The sequence below is a fragment of the Cricetulus griseus genome, chromosome 3 (genome assembly GCF_003668045.3).
Source record: "Cricetulus griseus strain 17A/GY chromosome 3, alternate assembly CriGri-PICRH-1.0, whole genome shotgun sequence".
NCBI lineage: Eukaryota > Metazoa > Chordata > Mammalia > Rodentia > Cricetidae > Cricetulus > Cricetulus griseus.
The window spans coordinates 22,843,581-22,870,562 of NC_048596.1; the positions used below are offsets into that span (position 1 = coordinate 22,843,581).

The 26,982-nt window shown below is 36.8% G+C and overlaps 1 protein-coding gene and 1 pseudogene across 1 annotated transcript in view; both read right to left on the reverse strand.

The window, feature by feature from the left end:
* The window catches only part of LOC100757012, a 30,503-nt pseudogene extending 30,071 nt beyond the window's left edge, over positions 1-432 (reverse strand).
* A 3,378-nt stretch (positions 433-3,810) lies between these two features.
* Hells (helicase, lymphoid specific) overlaps positions 3,811-26,982 on the reverse strand; it is a 34,521-nt gene continuing 11,349 nt past the window's right edge. The window contains exons 8-22 of the mRNA XM_027407425.2: positions 26,158-26,385; positions 24,406-24,588; positions 23,081-23,224; positions 20,784-20,980; positions 18,604-18,700; positions 16,336-16,497; positions 15,503-15,642; positions 15,285-15,423; positions 13,512-13,595; positions 13,312-13,431; positions 11,426-11,542; positions 10,570-10,729; positions 7,819-7,915; positions 6,973-7,049; positions 3,811-4,106 (exon numbers count right to left, since the gene is read on the reverse strand). Coding sequence (XP_027263226.1) covers positions 4,012-4,106; positions 6,973-7,049; positions 7,819-7,915; positions 10,570-10,729; positions 11,426-11,542; positions 13,312-13,431; positions 13,512-13,595; positions 15,285-15,423; positions 15,503-15,642; positions 16,336-16,497; positions 18,604-18,700; positions 20,784-20,980; positions 23,081-23,224; positions 24,406-24,588; positions 26,158-26,385 — 2,040 coding nt within the window. The 3' untranslated portion in view covers positions 3,811-4,011. The remainder of the gene's footprint in view (positions 4,107-6,972; positions 7,050-7,818; positions 7,916-10,569; positions 10,730-11,425; positions 11,543-13,311; positions 13,432-13,511; positions 13,596-15,284; positions 15,424-15,502; positions 15,643-16,335; positions 16,498-18,603; positions 18,701-20,783; positions 20,981-23,080; positions 23,225-24,405; positions 24,589-26,157; positions 26,386-26,982) is intronic.

Here is a 26,982-nt window from a genome sequence, read left to right on the forward strand (position 1 = left end):
CCACACACTCTAACACCTACACACACACACACACACACACACACAGAGAGAGAGAGAGAGAGAGAGAGAGAGAGAGAGAGAGAGAGAGAGAGAGAGAGAGGCTCGAAGACAGAATTTCTATGTAGTATAGCATTCTACTATTCCTGACAGTGGCAGTAGCACTCTAAATAGAAGAACCTATGGGAATATTCGCTTTACAATAAAATAATTAATAGCAGAGATTAATTTTCTCTTGTAACCTAATAGAGGATCTTGGAAAGCACTTACTTTGTTTAAAGACTTGCTGATGTCTTTTCTATCTATCTGCAGGATGTTTCCAATAAGTGGGAAAAGAGTGGGACCAGGAGGGAGCCTCCCTCTCCCAGAGTTCTGTCTCCAGACTGAGAGAAGCAGACAGGAGACAGTGAGCACCAGGACCAGGACTGGATCCATGGCAGCCTTCTCTTCTTAGGGACACACGTGTGAACTTGCAGTCCCGGGCTTTTATAATGCTAGCTGCTAACTCAACATGTGCCTCTGAGCGTAAGTGACTAATCAATGAGGCGCACTTTTATCTCTCTTCTGGGTGGACTCTGGCCTGTTGGAAAATACAAACAGAAACTGTTCTTCACTCTTCTTCACTACTATTCCACCCTGGAAACCTGTCATAGCTGGCCCAGGGCAGGACCCATGTACTGCTCTTTTCCTTTTCAGCAGGGATGATTCCAAAATGCAATCTAAACTGGTGGGGGGGGAGGGGTAAGTAAAGTAAATCATTTGATCATAGATTGTTCAAACATTAGAGGCAAATCATATGCTTATATATAAGATAATGTTTACTCAGTAAAAGCTTCCTAGTGATTTCGATACATGTCTTGAAAATGGAGCCCTTTAAAAAAAATGCTTTAGTGTGCTCTAGTAACATTATAATTGATTAATCACTGGTTAAGCCACGTAATTAGCTCAGCAAACAAACATGTCACCCTACAAAGCCCTTTCAGGCAGAAGATACTCTTTTCACCCCTTGGAGAATTCAGGACAACAGAAAGGCAGTGGCACAGCTTGCAGGCATCACTCAAGATGTACACCACACTATTGACAAGAGGCCCGTGTTCTCTAGAGATTAAATCAATAATACAGTTTCTCCCTTTCATTCCCTCAGAAGGGGAAACTCAACTGACCGAGGGTCACAAGCAAAACCCCCTGCAATTTTTCCTCAATTCCTCCCATGCTGTGCAGCCTGGGGTTTAGGGAAGGATAACACAAAGCTGTACTTTCTCCCCCTTTCAGTGTGATTTTTCTTACAATTATGCTATGCCCAGGTGCCTTGGTCTCTCACCTGATTTCTTTAGCTCTTGTGGCAATATTTTCTTGTGTGGGCAGTGTTCAGATGGATGGTCCTCTTGGCGAAAGAGAACCGATTGCTGACTATTCTGCTATCTTGCTCATTCTTTGCTCTGCAGACTAGATTAAAGCCTAGTCTGTAAATATCTTCCTCATTTCCCAGCAGCTGGCAGTCCAGGAGCAACAACTGCTTTTTGACCGGTTACCATTCGAATAAAGAAATACAGAAACATGGCACAGACAGGGTGGGAAGGGCTGTTTCAGAATTAGATAGGCAGAGTTTAGGCATATGCTGCTGGAAGGAATGGAAGACAGGAACTTCAGCATACAGGACCACAGAGAGCTGGACCAGGATGGGGACCACCATCACCAGAGCAGAGCTTTCACACAGACATGGCATACAAAGCTATTGCCATTATCTGTCCTAAATTAACCAGCATGGGGAGATGTTTTTAAATTTATTTTTTAATTTAGTTTTATGTTCATGAGTGTTTTGCCTGCATGTATGTCTGTGTGAGGGTGTCAGAAGCCATGTGTGAGCTGCCATGTGGGTGCTGGAAATTGAACCCAGTGCTCTTAACTGCTGAGCCATCTCTCCAGCCCTCTTAAATTTTTATTTTTATTGACTACATTTAAAGTGTGCAACATGATACTCTGATACACATATTTAAGTTATTATAGTCAAACAAAGCAACATTACCCACCATTTTACACGTTACTTTTTCTTTCGAGCAAGGCTGTGCTTCCTGGAATTCTGGAAGGGGAAACCTAAATCTGACCTTTCTCCCCCTTTACAATGCCATTTATTTTGTTATACCCAGGTGCTAAACTCTATCAAATAGGGATACAGCTCAGTGATAGTTTGTCCAGTATGCACAAGGCCTTGGGTTTATTCTACTCACAACACACACTCACACTCCTAAAGTCTACTTTGTAGAAAGTTTTCAATTTATATTACCAGCCAGGCGTTGGTGGCGCACACCTTTAATCCCAGCACTCGGGAGGCAGAGGCAGGCGGATCTCTGTGAGTTCGAGGCCAGCCTGGCCTACAGAGTGAGTGCCAGGATAGGCTCCAAAGCTACACAGAGAAACCCTGTCTCGAAAACACAAAAAAACCCTCCCTAGATACACAGGGGAGGGCCTAAATCAATTTATATTACCATATCAGCCACTACTAGCTACTTCCCTAAGTATTACATGAAGTTACTGTACATTTTATCTAACAGCAATTTGAAACATACAACTTAATTCTTACTATTTCCTCCTCCCCTCTCCTGGAGACATTGGTTCTACTCCACTTTGCTTTGATGACTACCTACATTTACAACTGTTGAAAATATTTACTATTAAAAAAAAAAAAAGAGCTCCTGCAGTTTACTATATATACTGATCTCTTATTTAATCAACTACTTTCTCAATTTTTTTTCTTTTAGTTCCATTAATCTAAAGTCCTTTCATTTGAACATAAATACAGATAACAACTTCCCATAGGACCATCAATAAATACATGATAGGGGCTAGAAAGATAGCTCGTGCATTGAGTGCTTATTTCTCAGCACTGATGTCAGAAGATTCATAATCTCATGTTAACTCCAAGATATCTCTCTCTCTCTCTCTCTCTCTCTCTCTCTCTCTCTCTCACTCTCTCTCTCTCTCTCTCTCTCACACACACACACACACACACACACACACACACACACACACAATTTTAAAAAAGAATCAGGGGAGGGAAAGGGAGGAGAGGAAGGAGGGGAAACTCAGCATGTAAAGCAAATGAAAAAATTAGAATTAAAAAAAAAAGTAAATAAATACACGGCTCATTGAACATGTCCTCTCTCCTAGGTAGGGTACACCTAGGATTTCTTCTTCATTGTCTTATAACCTTCCATGCAGGACAAGGATTGTCCCCTTTGATGATGGTTATGGTCCCTTACTTTGTCTCCTGAATTTCCTATGCACAAAGGTCTTTTCTTTACTCTGGTTGTATCTGCACTCTTTCTATAAATACTCTTAGTGTGTCCATCCAACTTCTACTCTTGCATTGCACAATGTGTCCTTCTCAAAATCTGGTTTTTTATCAAGAGCTTACAATTTCTTTGAGCTTTTCTGCTGAAATTAATAATTAAATGACATCCTTACAAAAGAATGAAACCAGTATCAGCTAACCCTTGTTATTATTTTAACTAAATTACTAGTTTCCTGAGAAAATAATGTGATGAGATCATATTATAATAAACATTTATTTGGTAAGTCATCTTATTGACTCAAAAATCAAACAATTTACTTTAGCAACAGAAAGTACAATTTCAATCAATCTCCCCCATCAAAACCCTGCTCCATAACTGAAGTCCACATCCCATGAATTACATCAGCAGGGGGAGACACTAAACTTCCACAGGAAGACTGTATAAACTGTATAAAATGGTTAAGTACATATTAGACAATATTGAAAGACAATACTCAAAAGTACAACTCAGTCCCAAAAGCTAACTGAAAAACAAATTTAATAGGAATTGTGTACTTAATAAATCCCAGAAAATTATCATTTCAAGGATGTAACAATACTAGTTACATTATATAAACTGATATAATCCAAAATGTAAAGTGAACAATCTAGACGTCAAAGCCAGTAGGTAAGCTACCAGAATGGATATAAACAAAAGTTGTTAAAAGCCATTTCGCTCCGCTTTAAAACAAACATTCAGCACTGGAATCTTCAGAATTTTCAAGTATCTTGAATATCCCTGTTTTCTCTTTAATTGGTCTTGAAGCCTTCATTTGATCTAAGAGAGAAATAGAGACACATACATTTTAAAGGCATAAGAAATTTTTAAACATCCTAAGAAACCTCTAATATTATGGTGATAACGCTAGTCCTCTCTCCAAAATATCCCATAGAAATGTGGGATATTCTTTCCCTTACCCATAATACTGTAATACTGTTTTTACTACAGCTCCAATCAGCACAGAGGAAGAACATGGACTTTCACAATCACCTATAACTTCAATCCCAGGGTATGACAACCTTTTCTGACTTCTGCAGGAACCAGGCATGCAAAAAACACTTACACACACACATTAAATTTTTTTTTTAAACTGGATACCATGGAAAACTAAACTTTTAGCTTAGAACCAGCACAAATTTTTGTTAATGTGCTATGTGCCTCACAAAATTGTCTAGCATTAATTTAATAAAATCTTTTCATAATGAGCTCTGTATGTGCTATACACACATATACATACAGACACATACATACTGAGAAGCACGCATACACACAGACACACACTCACACCCCACTGTGCATGTGTCTCTGTGTATACAAACCAGAGAACAAGGTGGAAGATGTCAGGTGTCTCACTCTTCCTTTTATTCCCCTGGGACAGGGTCTATCACTGAACCTGGAACTAGTGGGAGCCCAACAAACCTAAACAATTCTGCTGTCTCCATCCCTCCCCGTGAAAGTTACAGGCACATGTGCGATCATGTCCAGCTTAATAGGCTCTGGGTATTTGAACTCAGGTCCCCATTCTCTAACAGCAAATGTTCTTACCTGCTAAACCATCTCCCTAGCCTTGTGATCGCTTCAGAATTCTTTTCCGGTTGGGCACGTTGGTATTTACCTGCAACCCCATCCTTTGAGAGCAATTTCAATTCTTATTTCTTACCCCTGTAGTCTGTTATCTTATACTCTTTAAAACTTCCTTCTACATGGTTAAAGTGACAGCTATTATCCTTGGTTAGTCCTGAGTTCAGTAGTAGCTTCCTAGATGGGTGTTCAAAAAACTGTCTTCTGACTGGGTGGTGGCGGCTATTGCCTTTAATACCAGCACTCAGGAGGCAGACGTAGGAGGGTCTCTGAGAGTTTGAGGCCAGCCTGGTCTTCAAAGAGAGTTCCAGGACAGTCTCCAAACCTACAGAATAACCCTGTCAAATTCCCCCCCACAAAACAAAACAAAACAAAACAAAACAAAACCTGTCTTTTCCCCAAAAGACTTGGTAAACGGCTTGGTAATGCCTTCAATCAAACTCCTCACATTGTCTTAAAACAAACAAAAATCAAAACAATCAAGCAACCAACCTCAAACTAGGTAACAAACCTAAAGAAGCTAAAACTCTAAGAAAACTTCAGTCTCTCTTTCAAAAAGATTTCTTAGAACCCACATAAAGCCAGACATAGAAGCAGTAGCACCCATGTGTAATACCAGTCAGTACCCCTAGAGAAATGGGAAACTATAGACAGGAGAACTAAGGAGGCTCATGGGCTACCCAGCCTAGCGCACACAGCAGTGAACAATGAGACTGTCCCAAATAAGGTAGGTGAGGATTGAAACCCCAAGTTGTCTTATGATCTCCAACTGGGTACCATGGCAGACAACACATGTCCATACCCATAACACATTCAAAGAATTACTAAAGGAGGGAGAGAGGAAAGGAGAGAGGGAGGGAAAATGGCTCAGTGGTTAAGAGCACTCACTGTCCTTCCAGGAACCTGGCTCAATTCCCAACACCCACATGGTGGCTCACAACTGCCTGTAAATACTGTTCCAGGGAATCCAAGACCTTTTTCTGCCCAGACATGCAAGTGGTGCACAGATATACATAGAGGAAAGACATTCATAGAAGTAAAATACAACAAACTTTCATAAAGATTTGTATTGTAAAAGGAGAAACCAGAGGTTAAAAAAGAACTACAAGATGACTACAAGAAAACATCTTAGACAAAGCCAGGCACCTGCACATGTGAACTAATACTGGTTCCAACTGCATACACATCCCACGTGCAAGCCAAAACCAGACAAGATGCCAGCAGAGATGGTAAGTGGGTAACATAACCCCACACCTACCTTTGGAGCACAGCAACTGTTAGTTGCTAGGAGAGAGACAATGTTCTCTAAGAGTATGGCCCCTAGCTAAGTTATCAGTGGAAAATTACACATTCAAGACTATTTGGGCAGCACAAACTGTTCTTGAAGGATTTAAAAAGAAAACAGAGTACGGTAGGTAAGGAGGCTGATCTGGGAAGACTTAGGGGAGGGAGCATAAACGATCAAACAGTTAATACGAACTCCCAAAGAACTAATAGAAGTCACTAGGGGAAAAAAAATGCCTGAAAATGATTAATCTTATCTCACCAAAAATAAAAAACCCCAGACACAGTATGCTTTCTAATATGACAACAAAACACTGTTCGTGTTTAAGATACAGAACTTTAAGACAATGGGCAATTTCAGGGTACAGGCCATTTTACAGAGCAAATAACTGAGATCCTCCATAAACCATTAATACTGAAAAGCAAAAGGTAAGCAGTGATATAAGACAAAAAAAATGAACACAATTTGGATAATTTTAAAACTGCAGAGACAGAAAGATAGAGAGACAGAGACAACTGAGAAAACCTGAATAAACTAGGAATAGATGAAATTAGATTAGTGCCAATATTCTAAAGTACAATACTGACCTAAGCAGATCAGTTTAACAACATGTAGAAGCACATTTGTTTTTAAGTCTCTAACAAAAGAGAAACAGCAAGGAACAGGACTTAATAGATGTTGTGAACAATTATGGCTGAATATACTACACCAAAACTTCATTACACTATTCTCTGTATATGTTTCAAAGTTTACACTACAAAAAAGGCAAATACTCACCAATGAGATCACTTCGATCTAGTAACAACTCTAGGTCTTCATCACTAATGACCTTCTCTCTTGATCCTTTTACTTCCCTATAAAAACAACATCCAAAATTTATCAGACTATACCCAGAACTATGTGTTACATTTTTTTAAATTAATAAAGATTGCAGGAGCTAGAGAGATGGTTCAGAGGATAAGAGCATTGATTGCTCTTCCAAAGGTCCTGAGTTCAATTCCCAGCAAAAACATGGTGGCTCAACTATCTATAAGGAGATCTGGTGCTCTCTTCTGGCTTGCAGGCATACATGCAGGCAGAACACTGTATACATGATAGATAGATAGATAGATAGATAGATAGATAGATAGATAGATAGATAGATAGATAGATCAAGGAAAGAAGGAAGGAAGAATATTGCAGACTGGAGAGATAGGTCAAGGTCTGGTCTTCCAGAGGAACTAAGTGCCATTCTCAGCACCCACCATGCAGTTTATAACTGTCAACATTTAACTCTAGTTCCAGGGTATCCAATGCCCACATTTTGCTTCTGTAGGCACCAGGCACACACATGGTGCAGATATACATGCAGAAAAAAAAAAAAAATCCATGCAGATAAAATAAAAAATTAAAAGCTAAATAATTTTGGATCAACAAACTGGCTCAGTGGGTAAAGGTGCCTGCCACCAAGCCTGACAACCTGAGCTTAACCCTCTGGACCTACATGGTAAAAGGAAGGAACCAACTCTTCCTAGTTGTCCTTTGATCTCCACATAAGCACAATGACACAAGCATTCTTGACACCCCTCCCCACACCTACCTACCTATCTATATATATTACAATAAAATTTAAAGAAATTTTACCTTTCGTAATCTCTAGATTTTAATAACTCCATTAATTCCTTAGGATCTAAGAAATTCTTAGATTGACTTAACCCAGACTGACCACCTTTGAAATGATCTGGAGAGGTAAAGAAAAACAAATCAACAAATTCATACTATAATATAAATTTCTTTGAAAACTACAATCTATCAATCTATCACAAACCAGGAACAAGGCTTACAATTTGAAATAAAACTTAACATTCAGTGATTTATTTTGTGTGTAGGGATCCATTGTGCCATTTCATTGGCTGACAACTTTCAAAAGATTTTTTTTAGATGGTCCAAAAAAAAAAAAAAAAAAAGATAAACAATGAAAACCCTTGGATCTTGCTGGAAGCATAAAATTTTTTTTAAAATTTAGGATATTTACTAACAGATAAACACATAGCCCCTCTTAGGAACAAATAAAAGTAACATATAAACAATGACTCAAACAATTAGCTTATTTATAATAAACAGAATATGGGAACATTTCAAATGTCCATCAACAGAAAGGTAAATGACCTACTAAGTTAAAAAAAATTCCTCTAATATATAACATACAGATGAATCTCAGAATTATTTCTTTTTATTTTGTTTATTATGTATACAACATTCTGCTTCCATGTATGTCTGCACACCAGAAGAGGGCACCAGATCTCATAACAGATGGTTGTGAGCCACCATGTGGTTGCTGGGAATTGAACTCAGGACCTCTGGAAGAGCAGTCAGTGCTCTTAACCTCTGAGCCATCTCTCCAGCCCAGAATTGTTTATTTCTATGAAGCTGGGAATTGAACCTGTGGCCTCACATATGTCAGGCAAATGCTCTACCACTGAGCTACACCCCAGCCTTTTAAATCTCAAAATGTTTTTAAAAAAGAAGAAAAAAAACAGGAAAAAAAAAAAAACACAGCTAAAGAGTACAATATATTTGTCACACTGTGACAAAAAACAAAGCATTATTTGTCAGAGAAGCACAGGGAACTGACTGGAAATGGTACAAGAGAACTTTCTGCAGTTATTTTGTCACAATTACTGAATTGTATACTTAACATTTATGTCTTTTATTGTATGCAAATCTTATATTTCAATAAGTCTATATTTTTATATTCCTTAATATTTTGTAAAATTAGTATCTTCAAATACTACAGACTTGAGAATACATAATCATGGATAAAATTTATGAAACTAAAACTAAGTTTAACATTTTAAACAATTATAATTTTATCAAATTTAACCTGTATTACAGTTCAAAAATTTGTAAAAGACACGGCTCAGTTCCTCACTCTGAAATTGTTAACTACAATCTAAATTGTCACCAAGTCAAATTAATTCTGTCTCAAATCTAACCTGGTTTTCCATCAAAACCACGTATGAGGGACAACAAGAGTCTGATGGTCTGAATTCAATACCTAGAACCCATGTAAATGTAGGACAGAACCAATTCTGAAATCATCGTCTGACTGCCATACCTGTGGACTCTTATACCATATACATAAAACCATGCATAAACACAAAGTAATAAAGAATATAAAGTTAAGAAAATAGAAATAACCCAGACAACATGTGCAGGCAGAAGAGTATTATAAAATCAGTAAAAAATTGACTTTAAACATTACTTTTTTGGGGAGGGGGGGTTCGAGACAGGGTTTCTCTGTGGCTTTGGAGGTTGTTCTGGAACTAGCTCTTGTAGACCAGGTTGGTCTCAAACTCACAAAGATCCACCTGCCTCTACTTCCGAGTGCTGGGACTCTAAAGGCGTGAGCCACTACTGCCCAACTAAATATTACTTTTAAGATCAAGTTCTTCTCATTTCTCCAGATTTAGAGAAACAACTTCAACTTTTCTTCAGGTACTCACTAGGCTACTTAATAAAATAAAATCTTATGTTAAATGAGTAAAAATAGAACTATGCTTGGATGGGACAGTGGTGGCACACCTTTAATCCTAGCACTCGGGAGAAAGATGAAGGTGGACCTCTGTTCAAGTGATTACACAGTGAGTTAAAGGACAGCCAGGGCTACACAGAGAAATTTTGTCTTGAAACACTTAAGAAAAAAAGATCTATCCCAAGAAATCTCCTCACTCATTCATTTTACTCCTTCAAAGAATCTACTCTACATTAAATAGAATTTATGAAATATTAGCTAAATATTAGCTAAATAATATTAGTATTTAATATTCAGTGTATTTAAAGCTCTTAAGTTTTAAAGCTTTTTGGCAAATATCTTACCAGAAATATACAACATCAGTATATTAAATTTAAATGACAGATTTGGGGATATTATACTCCAGAGGGTCATTATCCTTGACCCTTTCCCTCATTAGTTATCAAATCACTGAGGTTCTTCGTGTCCAAGGACAACTCAATCTATGCTTTTAGGAGCTCCAAATCTCTTCCTACTGCACATTTAAATCCTGTTTCATCAAGCCATATTACTTTCCTTTAGAACGTAACAAAAATGGAAATTCTCAACACACAAAATGGACAACCAACGTGTAAATTTTACCTTGTAATAATCATTTACAGGGATGGAGAGATGGCTGACGTTTAGAGCACTGGCTGCTTTTACAGGAGACCTGGGTTCAATTCCAAGCACCCACATGGAGGCTCACAACTGTAACTTCAGGTCAAGATAGCCTCTCTAAGCATTAGGATTGCACATGGGGGACAAACATACATGCAGGCAATACACGCATACACAAAAAAATAAATAAAAATATTTTAAGTAAGTTAAAAATCAATTACTTTTATGGATGATAAGCTTTTCCAGTTTTCTTTTAGCAGCTGCTCTTTCCACAATTTTCTGATCAATAGTATTTGCTGTTACAAGGCGATATACAACAACTGGCTTTGTCTGACCAATTCTATGACATCTATCTTGGGCTTGGAGATCAGACTGGGGATTCTTAAAGTTAAAAAGAAAGATACAGTTAGCAGAATTACATTAAAATTAAACTTGTGGGCAGTTGTGGCACACCTTTAATCCTACTACTCAGGAGACAGAGGCAGGTGGATCCCTGAGTTCAGGACCAGCCTATCTAAAGAACACATTCCAAGACAGCCAGAGATACATAGAGTACCCTGTCTCCAAAAATGAATGAATGAATGAATGAATGAATGAATGAATGAAATTTAAAGACACTTAAAACTTAAGAAAATTTGATAAAACAATTATAGTAGACATTATCTGACAGGAAACTTTCTAATGGTTCTTACATGCACTCTAAGTTCCAGAATAGCTGCATGAATCACCACTCACACAGGACAGTTTTAAAATTTTCTACGTTAATGTTCCCACAAGTACCAGCGAGATGGCTCAATGGGTAAAGCCTGACCACCTCAGTTTCACATGGAGACTCCTATATGTTGTCCAGAATGTTACTTGTCACATAATCAATCAATCAATCAATCAATGTGATTTAAAATGAATTTAAATATTCTGAGTATATTTAAGTTTTTATAGGCAGAAAACTTGATGAATAATTCCTACCTGCAAATAGTCACTTTTCAGGATAGACAAATGAAATTGCAGTATATATATATAATAAAGGATAAAATTTTTAGAACAGAAATATAGTCAGCATATTGCTGCATTTCTTACCCAATCACTGTCATAAATGATAACTGTATCCGCCGCAGTCAAATTAATGCCTAAGCCACCAGCTCGTGTACTGACTAAGAAAATAAAAACATCTGGATCCACATTGAAACTGTGTATCTAAAAACAAAAGAAACATAAACATAAAAAATTTAAGAAAGAAACTAACTTTAAAAATGACTGGGGTGGAAGGCATTAATGTTTAATACCACTGTTAAAGTCTTTTCCAATAGAAGTAGAAAACAATTATATTAGCTAATAAAACCGCTGCTTGAATAAACTTTGCTTTTCAAGCATTTACATCATACAGGATATTTTTATTTTGTTAAAGCTTTGCATCATACCCAATATCAAAAAAAGCAAAATGATTAAAAAAATGTATCAGTCAGTAAAGTACCTGCAATATGATCTGAGTTCAGATCCCTAGCATCTATGAAAAGACCAAGTGGCAAGCCTGATCACTAATGACATACCTGGTGGGATATAATGAAATGGCAGAGACGGGTTGATTCCTGGAGCTCAATAGCCCATGAGCCTAGCTAATTAATGAGCTCTACATGCAATGGAAGACATTTAATGTCTTCCTTACCTTGGTACCTGTGCATGTGCACATCCACACAACCAACATATACATAAAACAACACACACACATGCAAATAATGGAACAGGATAAGAAATGAGATAGATAGAAAAGGTTGCTTGACTAACAAGAAGCAGAATGTACTTTCTGGGTTTATGGTAATTTTGATCTCATTAGTGGTATGGAAAAATTTTTGCACGACTGTCAAAAACAATACTTTATTTGCTTCATAATAAGTAACTCTTATCCTAAAACATCTGTAAAAGTCAATGAAGAATATATAATTTAAATGCATCAAGAACAGACAGTCATGTGTGGTGGTTCACACTTAAACTCCCAGCACTCTGGAGGCTGAGGCAAGAAGGGTGCTCTAAGTCTGAGCCACACTCCAGTTCAAAGCAGGCCAGGATCATATACGCAACTGTCTCACAAAACCAAAACACTGCCCAACAAAATAGCTCCATGGATAAAGGCTCTCAACTCCAAGCTTGACAACCTGAGTTCATTCAATCCCTGTAACCCACAAAATGGAAAACACAAGTAAGGAAATGCTCTAAAAATAGACGCTGGAGATACTGAAGTGGTTAAGAGTGCTCATTGCTCTCCTAGTGACTGGGATTCAGTTCCCAAAGATTGTATACCCTTTTCTAGGCTTTATATACACCAGGTATTCATGTGCTGCATAATACATACAGGCAAAACACACACACACAAAATAATTATAAACCTTTAAAAACAACCGAGCTGGGCATTAGTGGCTCATGCCTTTAATCCCAGCACTTGGGAGGCAGCGGCAGGTGGCTCTCTGAGTCCAAGATCAACCTGGTCTATGTGAGTCCCAGGACAGCCATGGCTACACAGAAAAACCCCATCTCAGAAAACAAACGACAACAAAAATCAAATGAGGGAATGTTGTGTAGATGCAGTGGACTGTTATATCTCAGGTGTGATGAACAGAACAGTGGGATGTTAACGGCAGGTTCTGGATGGAATAGTAGCCAACTAAGAAATTCTAACTGTCACATACTCAAACTTTTCATACTAAAAGTTGAAAACTGGGATAAAAATTAAAAAACAATACCTTGTTATCCCAAAGTTATTACAGTAGTGGTTAAATAAGTAGGATATTATTATATCTAAGACTGTACCAGAAGATTACATGTATACAGGTATGAGACTCAAGAACTAAGATCTGTTAGTACTAAATCAAAATGCTTGTCCTTGATCCTACACCACAAGGGTTTTAGACATAATATCTCAAAGATGAAGACACAAGTTACAAAAAAGAAATTCATATGTACGGTCTTACATTTTTTTCTCTTTCTGAATAAGACATAGACCCATCAAGTCTGCTAAATGTGAAGTTTCTAAGATGACAATAATCCATCAAGATGTCCAACATGCTTGTCATTTGTGAAAAAATCAGCACCTGAAATATAAATACATCTTAATATATATACTCACTCACAAAAAACTACATGGTTAAAATTCTAATCAGGAAAACCTAACCTTGTGACCTCTTTTTTTAAGTTCTGGCAGCATTCGATCCAAAACTAAGAACTTTCCAGAATTTGTCACCAATTCTTCATCAATCTTAAAAGTAGACAAGAAAAAGGAAGAAGATTGTTACTCTAATTACCAATCATTTGCCATTTTAATAGTTCTTTTTTTTGTTTTTTGAGACAGGGTTTCCCTATGTAGCCTTGCCTAGTCTCACTCTCAGAAATCCACCTGCCTCTATCTTTCAAGTGGTAGAAGACGATCCGATCTTTTGAAAGTTACTTTTCAAAAAACTAAGTTAAAGTATAATTATGAATCATGAAATATGATTTATATTTCATATTACTCTATCTAAAGCTTTGTATAACCAGGTGTGATGGCTCATGTCCACAATCCAAGCACTGAGGAGGCAAAGGCAGGAGGATGAGAAGCCCAAGGCTAGCCTCAGTTATATAGAAGCCTTGAAGCCAGCCTTGGCTAAAAAATAAAAATTGGAGGCTGAGGTGATAGCTCAGTGGTTGAGAAGGCTTACTGCTCTTACAGAGGAACCAGGTTCAGTTCCCAGCACCCACATGGCCATAATCAGTAAGCCCTAGTTCCAGTTCCAGGTCCCTTCTTTTGACCTAAACAGGCATGAGGTGCACATACACAACACAGATACATCTGATACATATGCATAAATCTATATACATACATACACAGAAGATAAAATGAATAAATATTAAAATCCCAAACAAAATTAGAAAAGTTTTGCATAAGAAAACAATAGTTCATGCATGTATGTATGCATTAAGGTATGTTCTGCACAATTCAGTAAAATATGTACAAAAATTAGTGTCAGAACTTTGCAGAAATCAAAGAAAACACATGAGCTTGTACGCAATCTAATGGTTAAAGCTCAAGAAACATTTCAATAAAGATCAGCAAGTAAAAGCATTTTCAACATTAGCTTGATGATCTGCTATTTGATCACTGGAATCCACACAAAGGTGGAAGAGAACCAACCCACAAAGCTGTACTGACTTTCCACAGTGATGCTGTGGCATGTGACAACACACATATACACATGAAAACACTAACAGTAATGAATAATTTGTTTGTTATTGTTTTTTGGGTTTTTTTTTTTTTTTTTTTTTTTTTTGAGACAGGGTTTCTCTGTATACCTCTGTAGACCAGGCTGGCCTCTAATTCAAAGAGATCCACCTGCCTCTGCCTCCCAAATACTGGGATTAAAGGTGTGCGCCACCACCGCCCGGGAACTATTTTGGAGCTAGATAGCTTAGCAGTTAAAAGAATATTTCCTATAATTCCAGTCCAGAGGTTCTGGTTTCTTCTGGCCTCTTTATACACCCAGAAACCCACCCACAGACACACAAGCATACACATATAACTAAAAAATAAACATAATCCAGGTGAGGTGTCACATGCCTTAGAACCAGGCACAGACAGGCAAAGACAGACAAAATAAATTTCTTGTGAATTTTAGGCCAACCTGGTATACAGAGTGAGTTGCAGGCTACATAGACCCTATCTCAAAAAAAAAGCAAAAATAAATAATAAACAAAATAACATATAGTTCAATCTATCAAACAAAAATGTTTTGACGATATAAAAAACTACAGAAAACAAAATATTAAATATTTTCCTTAAAGTAAGACACTCTCAAAAAAATAATAAATTAAACAAAACATAGTATATAGCTTAATCTAACAAACAAAAGTATTTTGACTTATATAAAAAAACTACAGGAAACAAAACACTAAATTATTAAATGGTATTTACCTTAAAGTCTTGTGTGACAGGGTCTATAGGGTATTCAATTAGATATGGATGGTTGCAGCATTTACGAAGTAGCATCATTATATTTCGCAGCTTCAGATTAACTTCAGATTCTATAGGAATATTAACATCTACAACAGTCCTACCAAAAACATAGTATGTAAGTATGACACATGTAAAAACCACAATTTAAATACATAAATTTACCTTTAAACTCATACCTTTCTCTGTTTACATCTGGCTGTATTTGACTTATTAGTTTTTCTAATTCACTAGGGAATTCATCTAGTTCTTTGTAATTTATTGATTTTCTACTTCGCCGTTTTGGTCTTCCAGTAGGAGTTAGTTCAACTGTTTCTTTCTAAAGAGAATACATAAAAAGCAACCTGTTTAAAAACTCTATTAAGTTCTGAATATGAATACAGAATATTTTTATGTACACCTGATAATCATGCACCCCATTCCAAGTCTTTTAAAACGGTGGATGTTACATCAAAATTTCAAATACTCTCAAATCTACCTCTTTAGAAAGGAAACACATAGTAGGAGGCAGTTGATCTAGTTGATAAGCCTTTAGAAAAGTGACTCAAACATTCTGTGGTTAAGAATGGACTTCCAAGGGTGATGGGAGTGGGTGGGATATAGAAGGGCAAATCTGATCAAAGTACATGAAACACTTGAATGAAAATGCCTTCATGAAACAAATTACCACATGTAATGACTATATGCCTCTGCAAGTCCATTCTCTGGGTGATGATGATTAGTCTGACTTTTTGTTTTATAGTACAAAGGAGCATCAAACCCAGGTTGCTGCACATATAGATATATAAATTTTAAACAAGTACTTCCAAAGACCACAAAACAAACAATACACAGAAGATCACTTTAAGTGATCACTCTAAGTTTAAGAGGACTGTAAATAACAGAAAGTACCTTCTTCTGCTTTGGGCCTTATTTACCCACAAAGTCCTGAAAACAGGTGTGGAGACAAGACTAAAATCAGTCATGAAATTTTAAGTCATCCCATCTATAGTTATTTCAAACCTACAATTACCTCACAAACTTCAAACATGTTTGCAATTGTGCGGTTCACAATAGCTGTATAGAAGATCTCTTGTTTGTTGGAAAGTGGTGCATAAACAACTACTTCTCGCTTAGGAGGGACTTCAAGAGCAACATCAGACTTCAGTCTTCTCAGGAGAAAAGGAGTTAAAATCTAAAATGTAAACATGAACAAATAAATGAGCATAATTATTGGATTTTTTTCCTTAAGAGCACTCACCCCACATACACAAACCCTTTCTTCCTCTTGAATATCTCCTCAGGGATTTCTTCTTTCCTAAAGCATCTCCTTGAGATTTCCCCATACCAGACCCCACTAGATAACTTACAAACACATACACACCCAAAGACACCATTGCAAGTTTACACAAACAGATGGGTGTGGTTGCACATGTTAAAGGCCAACCTGATCTACAGAGAAATCTTATCTCAGATAGGGAAAAAAAACCTCACATAAAGTATATGTTGAGAAAGAAAATATTTGCAACATATAGGCCAGTAAGTTACTTGTAGCGCATATTAGGAAACACTGTGAAATAGATACTAAAACATGTAATTCACAAAATAACTACAAAAGATCCATAGACATTTGAGTATCTCAATTCTTTGGTGTGTAGTAATTGAGATTAAGCCCAGGTTTATTAAAAACTTTTTCAACACTGATTTTAAAATATTTATACTTCTCAAAAGTTGTTGTATATGCAGAATCAACTAGTTTCATTAAAAAAAAAAAATTTCTGCCAGGCATTGGTGGCACACGCCTTTAATCCCAGCACTCAGGAGGCAGAGGCGGAAGGATGTCTATGAGTTTGAAGTCAGCCTGATCTACAGAGCAAGTTCCAGGACAGGCTCCAATACAGAGAAACCCTGTGGGGGGGAGAGAGGGAGAAAATTTCCATGTAATTTTTATTGATACATAAATTATTTCTGGAGAACAATTGCCTGTTTTTGCAAAGCCTTCTGTAATACAACGGGGAAATGGTTCAGTGGTAGAGTGCTTGTCTGGGTCACACTACCAAAATAAAGGTGACAGGTGGTCTAAAAATTTAGATGAGTCAATGGAAACCTTACAAGCCCTTTAACCCAGAAATCTAAGAAAATAGGAAACGGGAATAGATTTAAGTACAGATACTTTAAACTTATGTATAATACAGGGGAAAAAAAAGATACAAAAAGCATATATAATTAACAATAGGAGGCAGGACAACAGGACATTAAAGCATAATTAAAATTCAATGTGCCTGCCCAGCATTAATCCCTCATATAACATCCATCAAATCAAAGGCCACCCTGTCTATACAGGTCAGGCCAACCATGGCTATAGCAAGACAGTCTTTAAAAACTAAATAAGAGATAAAATATAATGTGCTAAATCTTCACACAGGAAAAACTTTAATCTCTTTTAAAGCATAGTAAAAATAACTTTTTTTTTTTTTTTTTTTGGTTTTTCGAGACAGGGTTTCTCTGTGTAGCTTTGGAGCCTATCCTGGTACTCGCTCTGGAGACCAGGCTGGCCTCGAACTCAGAGATCCGCCTGCCTCTGCCTCCCGAGTGCTGGGATTAAATAAAGGCGTGCGCCACCAACGCCCGGCGTAAAAATAACTGTTGTAATGAAAAACTGTTTAACAAAATACAGATGAATACATGCTTACACAGTGACAGGTGTGAGGACGTACAACACAATGAGCATTTACTGGCAAGAATGGTAACTTGGGAGAGGATTATTTTTATTTTCTTCTGTTTTACCATTTTTTAATGATCACATATGTACTTTGAAAGAAAAATAATAAAAAATTGAATAAAATTATCACAGCACAAGCAAAATGCTTCAAAAGATTGGAAGATGAGAACTTTGAAAGCTTGTTTGTCTAAAGTAGACACACGTATGATGGACAGTTTGAATGGAGCAGGAATTGCAGAAAACACAAATGGATTAGACACTAGCCATGTAAGGAAGTAAATCACACAATTAATATTGGCAAACATTGCATGAACCTATACATTTTTTATTCTCTAGCTGATAAGACAAAATAAAATGATAAACCAAAAGGTAAATAAAGATATATTTTTAAAAAACAACAAAATTAGGTGAGTTTTTTGAGTTTTTGCCATAAATCCATGTGACAAGCCAAAGTAGGGGAAAAAAATAACCAATTAAATTTAGGGCAACTCATTCAAATCTCTACTACAAAGACTAAAACTCTAAAATTCCTTATTTATTTTATAAGTATAAAGTAAGCAGAATAAAGAGATTCGGCACCTGGTGAAGCATATGTAAAACGTTCTGTTCTCTCTCTTTAGCTATAATGTCTTCAGCAGTTTCAGACAGACTAGTGATGTCAAACCAAGACTCAAAGCTAGAAAAGAAAAAGGATTACAAGTTAACAATTACACTAACATGATACATGTTACAATTTCATATTTTCAGTTTTTTATTGTTTTGCTTTGTTTTAAGATAGCTAGGGTCTCATTTAGCCCAGGCTGAACTCAAATTCACTATATAGCTAAGTATGGTCATGAACTGGACTTCCTAAACTCCCTGCCCCCTAGTGCTGATATTACAGGCATGTGCCACTATACACAGCATCAATTTCATATTAGCTTGTGTATTACAAAGCAGGAACACTGTTCCAACAAGTATTCAAGAAGCAACTTTTGTTTTCAATGAAGAAGAAAACTTGTTCTGAAACCTGAAAGGGACATTTTTTTCTAAAAGACATAATCATACACAAGTCAAATATAGATTATGGAATAATTTAGTTTTTTGCTTTTGCTTTTTCCTGCTAAGGACAGAAACCAGGGTTTCAAGTATGCTAAGCAGAACTTTTTCACTGAGTACATCTCCAGCCCCCAAAGCACATATTTTATGAAACATTCAATTGATAGTTATAGAACTGACAATGCTCTTTTGGAAAACCAAGGCTGCATGGTATAAATCTAACAAATGATTGCTACGTATACATGCATGATTAGTTGTGATTCTAAGGCTGGAACAGAGGACCTTCCACATCAACAATTTAAATCCTAAGTCTCTGGGGTTTGGTAAGTGTCTGGCTACATAGCTTAGGCTGGCTTTGAACTCTCAAATCCTCAGCACAGGGATAACAGGCATGCACTACCAAACATACAGTCGAATGATTTTAAGTTCAATATAACATTAAGCTAAAGAAAGGATATATTATATATCCTTACTTTATTCCCATGTTAAAAAGGGGGAGATGGTATAAGAATGCAGATATTCATATAGTAGACCACATACTCTCAAATACAGACCACTTGATGTATGATTTTAAAATTAATATTTTTAATTAGTACCTTGATGCTCTTAATAGTAGATCTTCATAAGTTTATCCTTTAATAAAAGCATGCAAGGCACAGAAAGAGCCTGGCTTTATGCCAAAGTTTAACAGTCAGGGTTATAATGCATTCTCTAAATAAAAAACCAAGTTTCCCCCATTCAATTAGCTTTCTTCCCTCACTAATACCAATATAAATATCATTTCTTGTACTCAATCTTCTGCTTTATTTCACATTAATTTTTTTTGTTTGTTTGTTTTTTAAGACGGAGTTTCTCTGTGTTGCTTTGTAGACCAGGCTGGCCTCAAACTCACAGAGATCTGCCTGCCTCTGCCTCCTGAGTGCTGGGTTTGAAGGCATGCCCCACCACCATCCCCATCCCCCTGGCTGATTTCACATTAATTCTTACTAATGAAATATTTTTCCAATATGAAGATACAAAGCTTTTTGAAAATATACTTTGAAATTCAAATATATAAACAGTAAAAGTATTAGTTAGGTTGAAATCAGGAATTTTAAAGTTTTCTCTGGTGGTAGCAACTTCTACCCAGGTTTCCTTATATGAACTAAAGAACACAGAAAGCAAAAAAAAAAAAGAACACAGAAAGCTCTTCATCTGATTGAGCTATCCTGTAAAATGGAACTATCCACATGGAAGTATTTTAGAAAGCTATGATAAAGTCTTATATTCTCACGAGTATTTAAAAGCTCATGTTTTCACTATTTTTCTTTAGGAAAAACATGTTAATTATTTTTTTGTAAATATAAAATTACTTATTTGTGGGAGGGGTGTACACATGCGCAATACCACAGGAAGGGAGATAGAAAAGCAAAATGGAGAAGCCACTGCCTCCTTCCACTGGTGCAGACTTTCAAGACTGAATTCAGGCCTTCAGATTTGGTGGCTTTCACTTGCTGAGCCATCTTCCCAGTCTCCTAAAGGATTATTTTTGTTTGCCTTTAATCAATCTGAATGTTTGAAATCTTTATCTTCTCTCACATATATTCTATCAAAAGTAGAAAACACTAATATAGAACACAAAGCATTGGCTAAAGTATCACTTAAATTCAAGTTTCATCTAAAAACAGACTTGTAAGGTTAAAAAAAAAAAAAGGCAGAAAACAAGTAACTACCTTACCTACCTTTTCAAGTCATCAAATACATCTGGCAACAAAAAGTTTAGCAATGACCAAAGTTCTGATAAATTGTTTTGCAAGGGAGTACCAGTCAAAAGAAGTTTGTTATCAGCATTGAACCGTTTTAACTCCCTGATTAGCCGGCACTTCATATTCTTAATCCTGTGTCCTTCATCTACTATTAAGTATTTCCAATAGCAATGCTAGAAAATGAATCGAGGAAAGAAATTTTAAGAATCAATCTCATAATTTTTTTCTGGAAAAATACTTCTAACTGTAAGACTTCTCTTATGAGGAATATATATTGAATTCAATCAAACATCATTTTACTATCTCCTGGGATTATTCTTTTCTCCTACTGTCATAACAATAATAATTAAATCCATAAACCCAGGGCCTAGAATTATGTTCTTAGAATATACTTCAATGGAAATGCCCCAGATGTCATATGTTAATATTTTCACTCTTCTGAAATCAAAATCAGGTTTAGCTTTTCCCCTTGGTGCTTTGCCATGTGACATCAGAGTTCTAGAAAACTGGTATCAAAATAATAGAGTAATGAAGGAAAAGAGAAATCTTCCATTAGTCACATGTACTCTAAAATTTGATTTTATTATTTTGTTGAGATGGGGCATCTCTATGTTTCCCTGGCTAGGCTGAACCAGAGATCCATTCACCTGACTATGCCTCCTGGGTGCTAGTATTAAAGGCATGAAACAGCTTGTTCCAAAATTTTAAATTTTAAATTTTGGAATTTTCATTATGAGACCACATGTTATTTTCTGTCTTTTTTTCTTTTTTGGCTTTCTGAGACAAGGTTTCTCTATGTAACAGTCTTGGCTGTCCTGGAACTCATTCTGTAGACCAGGATGGCCTCAAACTCACTGAGATCTGTCTGTCTCTGCTTGGATTAAAGATGTACACCACTATGCCTGTCTGAAATTGATATTGTTTTTGTTCTGGTAACTGCCCACAATTTCCTTCATTGATTTTAGCTGTTTCCTATTCTCAGAAGCCAAATTTAGCAATTAGTATTTTCAAAAACACCATGTTTTTAAGTCCTAAAATTGTTCTCACTTAATACTTGTCCTTTCTTTTATGCTGATCAATCAAATAAAATCCACCTGAATATAACAATACATAAAGCAAATATATCAAGCAAATATATCAAATATATCAAGCAAATATTGCTAATTTTTTTTTGTGGGGGGGGTTCAAGACGGGTTTCTCAGTATTGTTTTGGAGCCTATCCTGGAACTCGCTCAGTAGACCAGGCTGGCCTCGAACTCATAGAGATCCGCCTGCCTCTGCCTCCCGAGTGCTGGGATTAAAGGAGTGCACCACCAATGCCCGGCCATATTGCCATTTTGAATGGTACACATTTTTATTAAATTATGGAGCTATGGCTATTGCCAAATTATATTCAACAGTATCACATACACAAATGGAACATTTGATAAACACTGCTTGTCAGTGTACTAGACATTACCACACCTCTTACAAGCTGTGTGTTTTGATGTCATATTGAAGCCATTATAATCTATGCTACTTTCTTTGTTTCTTTTAAGAAAAAGCTAAGGGTTTGTTAAGTGGTGAAGCAAGCCTTTAATCCCAGTACTCTGGAGGCAGAGGTTGGTGAATCTTTGCATCTGAGGCCAGCTAGATCTGCACAGTGACTTTCAGGACAGTCATGGCCATGCAGAGGCCCAATCTCAAAAAAAAAAAAAAAAAGGAACGAAGGATCTAAGGAAGGAAGGAAGGAAGGAAGGAAGGAAGGAAGGAAGGAAAAAGGTAAGGGAACTCACTCGGGATGAACACTACATGATCAGAGAAGAAAATGCAAAGCAGTAAGAACTACTGCAATTTAGATGACTAGTGAAAAAAAAAGGCAATTAGCTGCATTGTAAACATGGACATCAATAAATAAGAAGCTAACACAATAAAGTACACAATACCATCTACAGTCCTAAAAGACAACATAAAAATGATGTTCTGCAAATATTCTATTCTTATTTAAGTAAAACTGGACCATTAAATCCCAACTATTATGCCTCAAACTTATCTACAACACATTTACAGATCAGATTTATATGTGACTGATTCTAACACTTTAATATAAACACAGTTTAAAATGCCAGTCTTTAATTCTACTAATAGACAACAACCTTCATCACAATCTTTCTACAGAAGCCTCCAGTTTCTAAAAGAAATGCAAAGTGCATTACTTCAACAATGAAACAAAAGTTACTGGATGGTAATAGTATGAATTAAAAATTTGACTCATGAACTACAACCGTCTGTACCTGTAAAGCATTCTGGTCTCTCATGGCTATTTCAAATGATGTGATTACCACAGGATGAATCTGCAGTGTCCCTTGTTTTTTGTGGATATTCCTTACCAATTTTCTACGTTCCTGCCGGGTTCCATGATACAACATAGTAGGAATCTACAAGATTATATGGATTCAGGACAAAATATAAATGAGTTGGAAAATATAGAGCAAGTCATTTTCTAATAGATAACTTTAGTTCTATTTTTCTATGACAAAATAAGTCAACTTAATAAATCATTTGACTAACCTAAGAGAAAATGAAAAAGCACCCCAAAACCCACAAAAAAAAGCAAGAATTATGAGGCAAACTGGTAAGCCACTTCTAGAATATATTCTTTTCATATACTCTCTACGCAAGTATATAGATAAGATACATGTGTATGAAGTACTTGTGTTTAACTTGTAAAGAAGCACTTATATAAACAAGTGCCAAAATAAATCTCTTGCAATCCAGAACTCATTTAATGAACTGACATATACAAGAAGCAATATTATTGGGGGAAGAGAGAAGATAACATGCATTTGGGGAAAAAAAAATCCCTGTAAGGATAAACATGAGGAAACTGGAGAAACAACTCAGCAGTTAAGAGTACTTGCTGCTCGTCCAGAAGACATGATTTCCATTCCCAATTCCCACATTATGGCACACAAGTTGTAACTCCAGTTCCAGGGGATTTAATGCCCTGTATCAGCACCAGGCAGGCAGGTGGTGCACATCTTTAAACGATTTTAAGAATAAACATGACTATTGGTGGTGCAAGCCTTTAGTCCCAGCACTTGGGAGGCAGAGGCAGGTAAATTTCAGTGAGTTGGAGGCCAGCCTGGTCTACAAAGTGAGTTCCAGGACAGACAGGGCAACACAGACAAACCCTGTCTCAAAAAAAAAACCAAAACCAAAAAAAAAAAAAAAAAAAAAGACTGCAGCAAATCTAGGGTCAGAATGGGCTAAACCTATCTGAGGACAGCTGGGCTACACTGGCTATAGAGTTGAAACCATGTCTCAACCAAACAAGCAGAAAAATAAACATTACAAAGAGAATTTTTCTTATGTATATATGTCTCAGATGAATCAATGTGTGAAATCCCCAAAACAATCTAAGGAAATTTTCAGCAAAATGTATCAAATTACCAATACCAATTCTATATATAAACCAAGTAACAGTACTGTTCAAATTGAGTAAGTCAAATCAGATACAATGTATATGGAAATGAATTTAATTACTGTGGGTGATCTATAATTTAAGCAACAAAACAGAAAAAACTGTACACAGCAATTATGTGAGAAAGTATCTTACTTCTGGTGTAAATCTTTTGAATTCAGCCATCCAGTTAGGAAGTGTAGACAAAGGGCCACAAACAAGAAAAGGTCCAGGTACTCCCCTCTGAATCATCAATGCAATTGTAGCAATGCACTGAACAGTCTTTCCCAAACCCATTTCATCTGCTAAAATGCCATTAATTCCATTTTCCCAAAGCATCTGGACAAAAGAATACACTGCATGTAAATTAAATACAAACATTTCCTGAATTTTGGCTTCTTTTATAAAAATCACAATCAAAACTATGAATCCAACATAATAAAAGAAATTGTATGTTATGAGAAGTCCTTATCAAGGCCATGAAGTATTGACGGTCTGGCAAGTTAATTTTCATTTTAAAACAGAAAACACACATAAGGGACTAGAGAAATAACTCAGCAGTTAAGACCACTTGCTTCTCTTCCAATGGATCCGAGTTCAGATTTCACAGTCACCCACAACTCCAACCAGAGAATCCAATGCACTCTTAAGACTTGTGCAGTGTCCGTTATACAAGTACATGGTACACGTGCACACCACCCCACACATACATTATAATAAATCTTAAAAAAAAATACACACGAATATTTCCTTTATACTAAAATAGAACAATTTGCTATTAAGTTATTAGAGAAAAGACTCTATGCAGTACCAAAAATGACAACTCCAAGGGCTGGAGAGATGCTCAGTGGTTAGGAACACTGGCTGCCCTTCCAGGTCCTGAGTTCAATTCCCAGCAAGCACATGGTGGCTCAAAACTATCTATAATGAGATCTGGTGGTGCCCTTTTCTGGCTTGCAAGCACACTTGCAGATAAAGCACTCATACACATAAAATAAATTTAACAAAAAAAAAAAAATGAAAATTCCAGATGAGGCATGGCAGAGCACAGCTTTCATCCCGGTGGTCAGGAAGCAGAGGAAGGTGAACCTCTGAATTCCACAGGTACTGAGTTCTGGGTCAGCAAGAGCTACAAACTTAAGACCATGACTCCAAAAAAACACAAAAACATAGGTAATACAAGGGCTGGGAAAATGGCTCTGTGGGAAAAAGCTTACTGCACAGGTTCTGAGTTTGGAAACTCAGAACTCACATAAAAGCTGGACGCATCTGTAATCCCTGCACGCCTACAGAAAGACAGGAGGCAAAGATGAGAATCTCCACAAGCTCCTGAGACAGCGAGCAGAGCATCTGCACTTATGCACATACACACAAAATGACAGTCTGAGCCAGGTTCGATAGTACATGACTGCAATGCCAGCACTTGAAGAAGTGGATGTGATGGGCGTTGGTGGTGCATGTCTTTAATCCCAGCACTGGGGAGGCAAATGCAGGCAGATTTCTGTGAGTTCAAGGCCAGCCTGGTCTACAGAGCGAGTTCCAGAACAACTTCGAAAGCTACACAGAGAAACCATGTCTCAAAAAACCAAAAAACCAAAAAAAAAAAAAAAAGTTACTGACACACCCTCACACCATACACCTTGGCAGCACATGAGCCAACGCATACATGTCATACACACACACACTAATAATAACAAAAATATTTGGAAAGGCAAATTAACTTAGCAGATATAAGTGTTTGCTGTAAAAGCCTACTGACCTAAGCTTAACTCTCAAAATCCACATTATTAAAGGTGGAAGAGAACTGACTCCACAAAATCATCCTCTGATATCAACATGTAATGTGGTACACACCCCAACACCCACATGGACACAACAGAAAGAACTAAAAAGAAGACAATTCATTACCCTCAGCCACTCCATGCCTTCTACTTGGTACCACCTCATCACTCCTCCTGTGAAGTGCTTTGGTTGTTGAAAAGGTACAGGTTGTCCATTACATTTCCGAACCGGATCAAAAAAGGACTTAGAATTCTGCCTGACAGTTTGAGACAACCTATCTTTAATCATACTATTTGAATCCTTATTTTTCTGAAGATCTTCTACACAAAGATTAGTAGTGGAAGAGCTTTCATCCTGTAATGAGAAATATTTAATTAAAAGCTTGATATTAACTGCTGCTAACAAGTTCTCAGTGGGCAAAAAGCACTTGCTATGCCAGCCTGGAGTCCAGAGTTCAAACACAAAGAATGAGAAAACCACTGATTTCAAAGTTGTCCTGACTCCCACATGTACAGAGGCACACACATACATCATGCATGAAACTTTTTTTCAAAACAGAAATTTTAACAAAATCTATAGTACTGTGGCTACTACATCTACATAATAAAACCTGTATGTATAGTAAAAATCTCGAGACATTTCCATTCCCATATAAATGTGAAGTAACTTAAAAAGGGATAAAAACAGAACAGGGATGGAGAAATAGCTCACAACTAGAGGATCTTGCAGAACAGTAATTTCACTTCCCAGTACTACCCTCCTCTACTCTAGCTCTGGGAAATCCCTCTTAAATGGCCTCTTCAGGTACTCAAACTCACATGTGCATACATACATAGACACATAAACAAAAATAATCTTTAAGACCAACAGGGATGGCACGCCTTTAATCCCAGCACTCCAGAGGCAGAGGTGACAGAGCTCTATGAGTTTGAGGCCAGCTTGGTCTACAGA